A 13091-nucleotide genomic window follows, 5' to 3' on the forward strand; every position below is an offset into this window, starting at 1 on the left:
GGTCTAATGAAAGACCCGTGTCCACCTCCTACTGACACTAAGCTAAACTGAAGAGTTTAATGCCAGTCGGTGGGGTGTACACTGCAGAGGAGGAGCTAATTTTTTTATTTGCATAGTGTCAGCCTCCTAGTGGCAGCAGCATACACCCATGGTTCCTGTGTCCCCCAATGAGAGGCGATAAAGAAAACCTTCTCTCCTCCAGACGCAAAGAATGCCCCCTTGTGCCCGTCACCTTCCTTGGTATAAACAGATCCTCAGCGAGATATTTGTATTGTCCCCTTATATACTTATACATGGTTATTAGATCGCCCCTCAGTCGTCTTTTTTCTAGACTAAATAATCCTAATTTCGCTAATCTATCTGGGTATTGTAGTTCTCCCATCCCCTTTATTAATTTTGTTGCCCTCCTTTGTACTCTCTCTAGTTCCATTATATCCTTCCTGAGCACCGGTGCCCAAAACTGGACACAGTACTCCATGTGCGGTCTAACTAGGGATTTGTACAGAGGCAGTATAATGCTCTCATCATGTGTATCCAGACCTCTTTTAATGCACCCCATGATCCTGTTTGCCTTGGCAGCTGCTGCCTGGCACTGGCTGCTCCTGGTAAGTTTATCATTAACTAGGATCCCCAAGTCCTTCTCCCTGTCAGATTTACCCAGTGGTTTCCCGTTCAGTGTGTAATGGTGATATTGATTCCTTCTTCCCATGTGTATAACCTTACATTTATCATTGTTAAACCTCATCTGCCACCTTTCAGCCCAAGTTTCCAACTTATCCAGATCCATCTGTAGCAGAATACTATCTTCTCTTGTATTAACTGCTTTACATAGTTTTGTATCATCTGCAAATATCGATATTTTACTGTGTAAACCTTCTACCAGATCATTAATGAATATGTTGAAGAGAGCAGGTCCCAATACTGACCCCTGCGGTACCCCACTGGTCACAGCGACCCAGTTAGAGACTATACCATTTATAACCACCAGTTATAGTACCAAGAAAGTACCAAGAAATTTATAACCAACAGTATACTGTCAATCAAAGTGTCGGGAAGCGATTACGGCAGCGCTCACTGTCTGCTGAGCGGTGATTGTCACTGCTCCCCGCGCCGCGGCTGCAGAGAGAATAAAAGTTCATTTTCTCCTAGCAGCTGCTGCTCCACTAAGACAGACAGGCAGGGTGCACTCATTATTTACCTGCAGATTAACCCTTAATCCCATTAACCAGTGAATAGTGTATATAGGACAGGACATGTTCCCTTTAGTCACCTATACTATATAAACAATAAAGCACATTGCGTTTCTGGACATCGCTCACTCACTTCACTTTCTGGACGTTTTTCCCCTTCCAAAAGTTTCAGGACTTCACTGCACTCCACAGATATCTTAATATAACCCTCCACCACGTCGTACAGCGCAGGATTCGGCAATTTCCTTGAGAATTCGAGAAACTGCTGCAAACCTTGAAAAGCCAACAGAATATAAAAATGAGAAATAAACTACAAACATACAAAGGTTACAGATCAGGTCACTTCAGCAATAAACGTCTGTATTACGGATATCAGATCTGTGGGGTCCGACACCCGGCGCCCCCACAATCCGCTGAGCATAGTTCCAGTATTGAATGGATGAACACAGAGTACAGAGCCGGGATACCACGGCGCCATGCCACGTGTAGTGGCCGTTCTCGGTACTACAACGCAGCTCCTATTGAAGTCAATGGGATCTTAGTTGAAGTGCCTAACAACAACCACTACACTGTGTGTACTGTGCTGTTCTGGCTCTGTACAGTGTAGGGGCCGTTCTTGGTACTGCTGCTTAGCTCCTATTAAAGTGAATGGGATCTGAGCTGCAGTATCTGACAATGGCCACTATGCTGTGTACAGCACTGTGCTGTTCTGGCTCTGGACAGTGTAGTGGTCGTTCTCGGTACTGCAGCTTAGCTCCTAGTGAAGTAAATGGAATCTGAGCTGCAGTACCTGACAACGGCTACTACAGTGTGTGCGGCGCTGTTTCTTGGTCTATATACTGTGTAGTGACTGTTCCCGGTACTGCAGCTTATCTCCTATTGCAGTGAATGGTATCTGAGCTGCAACACCTGAGAAAAACCACTATTCGGTGTACGGCTGTCTGCTGTTCTGGCCCTGTACGCTGTGCAGTGGCCGTTCTTGGTACTGCAGCTTCGCTCCTATTGAAGTAAATGGGATCTGAGCTGCTGTACCTGACAACGGGCACTACACTGTGTGCGGCGCTGTGTTTCTTAGGCCAGGGTCACACTTGCGAGTGCAATGCCAGTCTCTCGCACCAATACCCGACACTGCCGCCAACACTCGGACCGGAGTGTGCGGCTACATGTATTTCTATGCAGCTGAACGCTCCGGTCCCGAGTGCTGGTGGCAGTGCCGGGTAATGGTGCGAGAGACTGGCATTGCACTCGCAAGTATCACACCGGCCTTAGTCTGTATACTGCGTACATCGGGCAGATGCAGAACTACAGCTGATTATGGGGGCGCCAGGTGTGAGACCCCCATGATCTATTAGATTGGCCTCCGATAGAGATGACCCAACACCCCAGGAGAGCACACGTGCACTATCACAGCTTGTAGGGTGTCACCCAGCTTTCCTAAAGCGCTGCATGGAACCCCCTTTAGATCAGTAGTGAGGCGGCCATACTAGTGGTCACCCAGGCACCACAGCCCTGTCCCCATCACCAGGCACTGGCCCGGCTGCTTGCCTTATGTGTGCACACTTCTCCCACCTCTCAGTGCAGTCTGGGGGTCTTTTAATAAGGATTTGAAGACGGTCCCTGTGAATTCCACCTCCGGGCTCTTGGCTTTCTTGGCCTCGGGCCCGGGGGTCTCCTCGGCGGCCCCAGAACTCTTCCTCTTCTTCTCCATGATCCGCTCCCTGCTGTCAGCTGCAGCAGCAAAACACGTGGGAACAGCAGACAGGAACCAGTCCGTGCGCAACACGCTCCCCCCGGAAACAAGAACCCTGGTGAATAGGTTCCGGGACAACAACCTACGGACTACTATAGATAACACATGGTGTCAGGACTGTAGCTGACAGCGGCAGCACTTTATGTAGATTATGAGGCTGACGCCATGCTAGAATCCGTCCTGTAAAAGCCACAAAATACTGGACACAGGGCGCCTCTATAGACGGGGGAATAGCACCTGCAGTACCAGTTATTACCGCGGAGTGGCAGTGTGGCTCCCCCTCAGCAGCTGCTGCATTGTTGGTGCCATGCGCAGTGCGAGCAGTGAGCCCTACAGTGCCCATACACGATGGCCTGCCAGGAAATGGCAGAAAATCTGTGCTACCAAAGAAAAAAAAAAATGACCATATACCCTACACTAAGAAAATAAATAGAAATAGTGCATGTGGATCACATAGGGGACTTAATTAACAATATTTTTACCACTAAAGAGTAGAAGCCATCCCACCGCGCCAAGGTGACCCAATAAAGACGGCACTATTACCTTGTATCGGCCGACCTCAGTGTAGATAAGGGCAGGACGGGTCGGACTGTCCAGACATCTGCCCGTGGGAAGCTATGAGACGAAATGCCCAGCTCAAAAAGGAGGCCATGATTCCCCTGTGTGTACAGAGTACAAGATACTACAGCAAAACCAAAGAAATGAACCGGAGCATAAGCTGATGTATGTGCCACGTGTGAGAGCACGTTCACACTGCGGCCATTTCACAGACGAAACCCAATAAAAAAAAAAAAAAACAATATATACCCTATAGTAGGAAAATAACTAAATGGTAATCGTACATCCCACCGCAACAAGGTGACTCAATCACGACGGTCCTATCCCTAAATAAAGGCCGCTTTGGATTTTTCTCCTTTTTTTTCCCCTTGTTTTCTATATAGTTGTCTCACTGGCTATTGATCACATGGCTTCTTCCTCCCTCTTTTATGTGGTCATTCAGTTATTGTTTCCAGCATTCTTTATTTTTTTACTTGTTTATCTCCTTCTCGTCTGAGATATTTTCCTTTTTTTTTTTTTCACTTTAAAATTCTTCCTCCTTCACTTTCAAGAGCCATAACTTGATCACTTTTCCGTGAACATGTCTGTATACGGTATTACATACTGGAAAAAAAAAGAGAGAAAAAAAAAGTCCAATTGGGGTAAAATGGTGGAAGAAAAGAAAGGATTTTCACCAGTATTTTTGGGGTTGAGGCAATACCAAACATGTATAGTTTAATTTTGATTTTCCTTGTCTTAAAAACAATAACAAACATGCTTATTTTTTATAAATTGTATTATTATTTTTTGGATTGGAAGAATGGGGATTATTTAAACTTATGGGTTTTTTTGTAATTTTATTATATTTTTTAAAAAGAAATTCTATTATATATACAGTGGGGCAAAAAAGTATTTAGTCAGTCAGCAATAGTGCAAGTTCCACCACTTAAAAAGATGAGAGGCGTCTGTAATTTACATCATAGGTAGACCTCAACTATGGGAGACAAACTGAGAAAAAGAAATCCAGAAAATCACATTGTCTGTTTTTTTAACATTTGATTTGCATATTATGGTGGAAAATAAGTATTTGGTCAGAAACAAAATTTCATCTCAATACTTTGTAATATATCCTTTGTTGGCAATGACAGAGGTCAAACGTTTTCTGTAAGTCTTCACAAGGTTGCCACACACTGTTGGTATGTTGGCCCATTCCTCCATGCAGATCTCCTCTAGAGCAGTGAAGTTTTTGGCTTTTCGCTTGGCAACACGGACTTTCAACTCCCTCCAAAGGTTTTCTATAGGGTTGAGATCTGGAGACTGGCTAGGCCACTCCAGGACCTTGAAATGCTTCTTACGAAGCCACTCCTTCGTTGCCCTGGTGGTGTGCTTTGGATCATTGACATGTTGAAAGACCCAGCCACGTTTCATCTTCAATGCCCTTGCTGATGGAAGGAGGTTTGCACTCAAAATCTCACGATACATGGCCCCATTCATTCTTTCATGTACCCGGATCAGTCGTCCTGGCCCCTTTGCAGAGAAACAGCCCCAAAGCATGATGTTTCCACCACCATGCTTTACAGTAGGTATGGTGTTTGATGGATGCAACTCAGTATTCTTTTTCCTCCAAACACGACAAGTTGTGTTTCTACCAAACAGTTCCAGTTTGGTTTCATCAGACCATAGGACATTCTCCCAACTCCTCTGGATCATCCAAATGCTCTCTAGCAAACTTCAGACGGGCCCGGACATGTACTGGCTTAAGCAGTGGGACACGTCTGACACTGCAGGATCGGAGTCTATGGTGGCGTAGTGTGTTACTTATGGTAGGCCTTGTTACATTGGTCCCAGCTCTCTGCAGTTCATTCACTAGGTCCCCCCGCGTGGTTCTGGGATTTTTGCTCACCGTTCTTGTGATCATTCTGACCCCACGGGGTGGGATTTTGTGTGGAGCCCCAGATCGAGGGAGATTATCAGTGGTCTTGTATGTCTTCCATTTTCTAATTATTGCTCCCACTGTTGATTTCTTCACTCCAAGCTGGTTGGCTATTGCAGATTCAGTCTTCCCAGCCTGGTGCAGGGCTACAATTTTGTTTCTGGTGTCCTTTGACAGCTTTTTGGTCTTCACCATAGTGGAGTTTGGAGTCAGACTGTTTGAGGGTGTGCACAGGTGTCTTTTTATACTGATAACAAGTTTAAACAGGTGCCATTACTACAGGTAATGAGTGGAGGAAAGAGGAGACTCTTAAAGAAGAAGTTACAGGTCTGTGAGAGACAGAAATCTTGATTGTTTGTTTCTGACCAAATACTTATTTTCCACCATAATATGCAAAAAAAATGATAAAAAAACAGACAATGTGATTTTCTGGATTTTTTTTTCTCAGTTTGTCTCCCATAGTTGAGGTCTACCTATGATGTAAATTACAGACGCCTCTCATCTTTTTAAGTGGTGGAACTTGCACTATTGCTGACTGACTAAATACTTTTTTGCCCCACTGTATATATATACAGTATATATATATATATATTTATTTATTTTTTAATCTCCCTAGTGGACTTGAACCTGTTTGATTGCTATTGTGCCCTAAAGTACGCCCATGCACTTTTAAACAGTTAGCAACAGCATCTAAATAGTCAAATAGCAGCAATCAAAACTGCTGTTAGGACTCGTACAGACAACCATATAAATCGGACCAGTGCTATCCGTGGTTTGGGCAGATAGCACTCGTCCTCACGTTATTCTATGGGGGTATGCACATGTCTAATTTTTTTCCGAGTGGCCAGAGGAAAAGTAAATCACAGCATGCCCGATTTGCCTCTGAGAAACAGGTGGCTCTTGCCCATTCATGTTTATGGGTCTGTGGAAAACTTCGGACCACACTCTGATAAGATCCAAGTGTGGTCCAACTTTCACAGACTGACATAATAGAGATGGTGGAAAAGCTTCTTATTTTTCTCTCCACCTCTGAGAAAATCAGATCTCACTCTGATCAGAATCTGATTAGCATAAGCAGACCAATTTTCTTGGATGGTGAGAAAACGGTCGTGTGCGTCAGCCCTTAGAGGCAGATACTGGCTGTACAACGTAGCCAACACTTGCCCTATATAGAGCAGGCTCATCTCCTGAGCCTGCGCAATGTACTCGTTACCTGACGAAGGACATATGCGATCTGTATCAGGAAGAGATTACAATAATCTACCTTTCAATGCTTATAGGTTCCCATTTCAAAATAAATGTATAGTATCCATTTTAATTTTCCCTTTTTTGCAGTATACTAGCCTTTACTAGTGTTATTTAATATGCTCCTCTCTCGTGTCTCCCGTTTTCCTCATAGTCTGTAAGCTTGCGAGCAGGGCCCTCATTCCTCCTGGTATCTGTTTTGAACTGTATTTCTGTTATGCTGTAATGTCTATTGTCTGTACAAGTCCCCTCTATAATTTGTAAAGTGCTGCGGAATATGTTGGCGCTATAAAAATAAAATTATTATTATTATTACTAACTCAGCGAAAAGCAAAAGGACACTGTTTTTCTCACCAGATATGGCCTTGAAAAGCATGTACGATGGGACCTACTCCCAGCTTACACATTCAGTTGAGACCATAACGTGGTGTAAAAAGAGGTCTAGCCTTCTAGATTATAAATATGGAACTGATATGATCCAATGTTAGGAAAAAACACAGACTGGAGGTCAGAACCAGAGGGGCGGTAATAATTACAGAATCGGACCCAAAAACCGGGATAGCCAAATCAGAGTCCAAGAAGTCAGGGAGTCCTGGGTCAACCCATGGAGGACATGTCGGAGGCCAATCGAGAAGAACGTTCAATGGATCATCCAGGTTAACAATCAAAATAACGCTCCAGGGTAGTATAGACAATGCAATAGCTGGCACAGGGAAATATCTAAGGGAGGTTATATCACCAGCAGTGCCGTACCGCCCTTGGTGACAATGTGATTGCCGTTGCATCTGGCGGTGGTGGTAATATGAATCACTGCTAAACGTTCATACTGCAAGTATTTTTTTTTTTTTAAAGATGTGAGATGTAACTTCTGTGACATGGATTCCCCAAAGAATTTGGTCCAAATTTGACACTGTCAAATCAAAAGGACGGAAAAAAATAACGCGCAAAAAGGATGTGTTAAGAATAACAACCGGGCGAGGTCGCGCTGCCACTGTCACTAGTTTGTCAACGGACGCAACAACACTACTTCCAATTATCAGGTCAGTTACATGATTGACTGATGAGTGATGGATGTGAGTCGCCCGCCAGGGCTTGGGGTACTCGGTACCGGGTCCGGTCACAATTAAAGGGGTGGTCACGGTGGCAGCGACCCGGTCCATGGCCCTGGGCACGCAAGTAAAAGGGGAAAGGTCTTTAAAGGGTTTGATAAAGTTTGTATTTGTGACGCCACCTGTGGTTCTCGGTCAGAGGGGACCGACGTTGCTTAAAGGGGTCCTCTGGGGCAATGTTACTGCAGCAAGATGATAACGCTTCCCACAGGTGAAGCGGGGTCCCCAAGGCTCCCAGTGTAGTGGGCGAGGATAGTGGGTTGCTGGTAAATAAACGGAGGACACAGGGTTGCAGTCTTTACCTGGTTTACTGTTGTTGTAGTCAGCCTCGGTCCAGGGTACCGGCAACAGGTGTAGATGGAGTCCAGTCAGCCTGAAGACAGGTGGAAACCCCTTTGACAGGTCAGTTTGAGAGCCTTCCACTTTGCGCTGACTATTTGTCCCTAGCTGCCTGTAGTGTCCTGACAAGGTCCTCGGTTACTCTCTGTCCTGGGACAGTACCTGCACGGTAGGAAACTTGAGCCGTTTCTCTGTGGTCTCTTTACATGGTGACTGCGGGCTCTGGGATACTTCTGTAGCTCAGGTTTAATGTGGGCAAGTCGCTGTTAGCTTCCTGCCCTCCGGTTCTGCAGTGGGACTTGCAGTTCCACACAGCCTCAGGCTCCCGGTGCCCCGTTTCTGCGCTCAGCATAGAGGGGCCCAATCGCAGCCCTTGCTGTTACAGATATCATATGACTTCAGGGGTGCGGTTTACAGAACAAGAGGAACTGAGCTATTCAATTTTCTATATTTAATCTGGTAAGATAGACAGTGTTATATACAAAGATTATTCAAAGTGGGAACAAAACAATGCGGTATATACAATTACATAAAATAAAACGGAATAACGAAAGAGAAGGACAAAAACTGATGTTGAAGGAATGGCTCTCATCTTCATGGAGGGAAGCGCTCTGATTAGGAAAATGGAACTCTCTCACAGTGAACTATGTCTTCCAGAATGAACAATGACTGACATCCAAACTCGTTTTTTATTATATCAAGGTTACGCTCTCATACTTCCCCTTGGTGAGCTCATGTGGGGGCTGGTTGTGGCATGTGCTAGGTTGGTTAAAATTTTATGAAATCCCCAACTCTCAGGATATATTCACCCCTGGAGGTCCCAGGCTGTATATATTGCCATCTTGTTTCTACAGAGATTAAACGTGGTGTAGATAGCATAATTCATCAGACTGATATTAAGTTGGAGGAGAAAGAATGATCCTTTCACTACAACAACGAAAGTATATCTATATAATCATCTAAGGGGTACTTCCGTCTGTCTGTAACGGAAATCCCGCATCGCTGATTGGTCGCTGCCGACAGGCCGCAACCAGTCAATGGCAGGCTTAGTCCGGCCGCGAATTGGCCCCTCCCTACTCTCCTCCAGTCAGTGCCCCCTCCTTACTCCCCTCCAGTCAGTGCCAGTGTGTCGCCCCATCCCAGACCAACTTTTTACTACTGATGCTGCCTATGCAGCATTAATAGTAAAAAAATATAATGTTAAAAATAATAAAAAATGGTGCTATTCTCACCTTCCGATGTCCACAAATGCGCGCGATGCTGCCACCAGCTTCCGTTCCCAGAGATGCATTGCGAAATTACCCAGATGACTTAGCGGTCTCGCAAGACCGCTAAGTCATCGGGGTAATTTCGCAATGCATCACTGGGATCGGAAGCTTGTGGCCGCATCGCGCGCGTCGGGAGAGCTTCGGTGGACGACGGAGGGTGAATATATAACTATTTTTTATTTTAATTCTTTTTTCAACAGGGATATGGTGCCCACACTGCTATATACTATGTGGGCTGTGTTATATACTGTGTGGGCTGTGTTATATACTGTGTGGCCTGTGTTATATACTGCATGGGCTGTGTTATATACTGCGTGGCCTATGTTATATACTACGTGGGTTGTGTTATATACTACGTGGGCTGTGTTATATACTACGTGGGCTGTGCTATATATTACGTGGGCTGTTATATACTGCCTGGCTGCTATATATTACGTGGGCAGTGTTATATACTGCGTGGCCTGTGTTATATACTACATGGGCTGTGTTATATACTACGTGGGCTGTGCTATATATTATGTGGGCTGTGTTATATACTGCCTGGCTGCTATATACTACGTGGGCAGTGTTATATACTGCGTGGGCTGTGTTATATACTACATGGCTGCTATATACTATGTGGCTGCTATATATTATGTGGCTGTGCTATATACTATGTGGCTGTCTGTGTTACGAGAGCTGTGCTATATACTATGTGGCTGCTATATACTATGTGGCTGCTATATACTACGTGGCTGTGCTATATACTATGTGGCTGTGCTAGGCGCGATGTGCATACATACATACATATTCTAGAATACCCAATGCGTGTTATATACTACGTCAGCTGTGCTATATATTACGTGGGCTGTGTTATATACTGCCTGGCTGCTATATACTACGTGGACAGTGTTATATACTACGTGGCCTGTGTTATATACTGTGTGGGCTGTGCTATATATTACGTGGGCTGTGCTATATACTACATGGCTGCTATATACTATGTGGCTGCTATATACTATGTGGCTGTGCTATATACTACGTGGCTGTCTGTGTTACGTTGGCTGTGCTATATAGTATGTGGCTGCTATATACTACATGGCTGTGCTATATACTACGTGGCTGCGGTATATACTACGTGGCTGTCTGTGTTATATACTACGTGGCTGTGCTAAGCGCGACGTACATGCATATTCTAGAATACCCGATGCGCTGGAATCGGGCTACCATCTAGTCTCCCATAAATATCAGATTGATGCGAACCCCAACATTCATCACTGACCATTGGCTCCTGAAATTCTGGGGACCAGTGCTTTGACCAGAGGAAGCTCTTGTCTCTTTCTCACTTCCCCAGTTATAATAAATCCCATATGTTCAATTTCTCCAGAAATGTCTTTTTGAATTTAAAAAAAATATTTAGAATTGAGAGTCCTCAGTGGTTGGATTTTGGATTTTTAATTTTTCTCTACGACAGGATGCATAAAAAAATCTCATCAGATTTGAAAACATCATTCCCCGCTTTCATTTGTGTTGAAAACCACATCAGGTTTTTTCGCCTCAAAAAAGAAATGCTGTGTGAACATACTCTTAAACTTCCATACTCATCGGATAGACGGCTTATCCTGACTTCTACCTTGTGCATACCTGCACAACATATGGCCCAACAATAGAATTCAATTTCCTACAGCCTGCAGCCGGTTACTTTCCACCTTGTGTTCAGATGTGTGAGTGTCACTCAGACATGAGTACATTTGAACAAAACTGCAGCACCAGGAAAGGCTGGGGGAACGCTTGTTATCTCTGTGTCCCGACGTCGTGCAGAGACATCATCACGCTACTGTCATTCATTTGCTGCAGAGGCAGCACTGACAAGGCAGCGCACTCTGTGGTGAGGCCAAAGAGTCGCTGTAAAAAGTTGGCAGATGTAGTGTTGCTGTGAATGCACGTTATGGGGCAGTTGAAGTGGAACCCAGCAGGGAAGGAAGCAAGTGAAAGCACAGAGCATGGAGAACACCAAACATAGAGGTCCAGAGCCAGAGTCTCAGTGCCAAGACTCAAGTGTGTATCTTAATGGGCCTTAAATAGGTCTAGGGTGATGATGCCATTGATCCACACCAGGCAACTTGCAAAACTGGATGTGGAGCACAACAGAGGGCAGCGGACCCAGGGGAAGAAAGCAGAGTCCAGGATATCTGGGACAGGTGTCTAAGACAACCAAAGCCGAGAACCCTACTAAAGGGGACTTGTCAATTGCCATAAATGTGTAATTTATTTACCTATTGTAAGTGCTGTGTTTTCCTGGCTATGACATTGTTTATTTTTTCATTCCTGCTCCTCTCCATTCCTGAGATATGGCATCCTCTTCCTTGTATAGAAAGCTAGAGGGTTGTATTTTTTAACCAACTGGGTGTGGTCCTCAGAGAAGAGTCGAAGACCATGCCTAATTCGATAACAAGACTACATTTATATATAGGGAAAGGAAGTGGGGTCCATATCTCCGAAATGGAGAGGTGCAGGAACGAAAGAAAAACAACGCCGTATTAAGGAGAACAGCTGCATTTACACCAGGTAAAAAAATTACATATTAATGGCAAGTGAAGTTTATACTAAGTGAATTCCCCACTATAAAAACACTGCAAATCCTCCCTGCACTGGTTATGATCTTTGAGGGAGTGGGACGACATGGTTTTAATGCAATTCTGAGCATTCTTTAGAAGATTGATGTCTCCTATTCCAGATTTCCAACGAACATCATTTCAAAGGAGGGAAATATATGGCTTTGTGATGCTCGTATCAAAGGAATCAAATCATGAGGATGGAATGTGTGATAGACGGGCTTATATTACCACCGGCAGGTTCTCAGGCTCCCTGATGCCCTGTGTTTGTCATGTTGTTTGAGTTTCCCTGCGTTTTGTTTGAGTTTTTGTGATAGGAGCAGCGGATTACATTTTTGGCAATGGTTCAATAGGAAAGTGTAGACTAGAAGATAAGTCTCTGCCTACACACAGGCTATATCACCTCAAGCTTTTAACATAACTACTTGAAGTCTATTTTTACGCACAGTGTTCAAAGTGCTGGACAGTTGGTTTCTTCTTCCATGAGGGATATGTGCAACATCATGAATTATTAGGGTTGAAAAAATAAAATTGCATGATTGAATTGACCAAAGCCAGGTACATAGGTACTCTAGAGCAGGGGTCCCCAACTCCAGTCCTCAAGGCCCACCAACAGGTCATGTTTTCAGGATTTCCTTTGCATTGCACAGGTGATGCAATTATTACCTGGGCAAGACTAAGGAAATCCTGAAAACATGACATGTTGGTGGGCCTTGAGGACTGGAGTTGGAGACCCCTGCTCTAGAGGCTTCCCATGTGCCTGCCATGGAGATATGGAGCCTGGCTTCAGTTGGCTGTATCACTTATTACTGTCATACTTGCCAACCTTTAGGGTCGGACATCCGAATGTATAGTGATTGAGGCAACAATGTAGACATTTTTCATGGCCACGACAACCTTCTTGTTTGACACTCCCCACTATGGCCATTTTTCTGAAATGGACCAAGGCTCTATCATTCAAATCATCCATAAGAAACCTGTTTTCCGGGAGGTTTCGGCATTCTCCAGGAGGCTTGCCACTTTGGATGTTCTCCACTTTTTCCCTGACAATACCAGGCATTCGGGTAGAGTTTATTTTTTAATGTCTATGGCTTTGATGGGTGCAGGGCTTCCCTATCCACATGAA

The 13091-nt window shown here is 44.6% G+C and overlaps 1 protein-coding gene across 2 annotated transcripts in view; it reads right to left on the reverse strand.

The window, feature by feature from the left end:
• The window catches only part of URB1 (URB1 ribosome biogenesis homolog), a 158766-nt gene extending 155845 nt beyond the window's left edge, over window positions 1-2921 (reverse strand). For both annotated transcript variants that reach the window (XM_069760845.1, XM_069760844.1), the window contains exons 1-2: window positions 2760-2921; window positions 1324-1463 (exon numbers count right to left, since the gene is read on the reverse strand). In XM_069760845.1, coding sequence (XP_069616946.1) covers window positions 1324-1463; window positions 2760-2898 — 279 coding nt within the window. In that variant the 5' untranslated portion in view covers window positions 2899-2921. The remainder of the gene's footprint in view (window positions 1-1323; window positions 1464-2759) is intronic.
• Between the last annotated feature and the right edge of the window lie 10170 nt (window positions 2922-13091).

This window comes from Ranitomeya imitator, chromosome 3, assembly GCF_032444005.1.
Source record: "Ranitomeya imitator isolate aRanImi1 chromosome 3, aRanImi1.pri, whole genome shotgun sequence".
Lineage (NCBI taxonomy): Eukaryota > Metazoa > Chordata > Amphibia > Anura > Dendrobatidae > Ranitomeya > Ranitomeya imitator.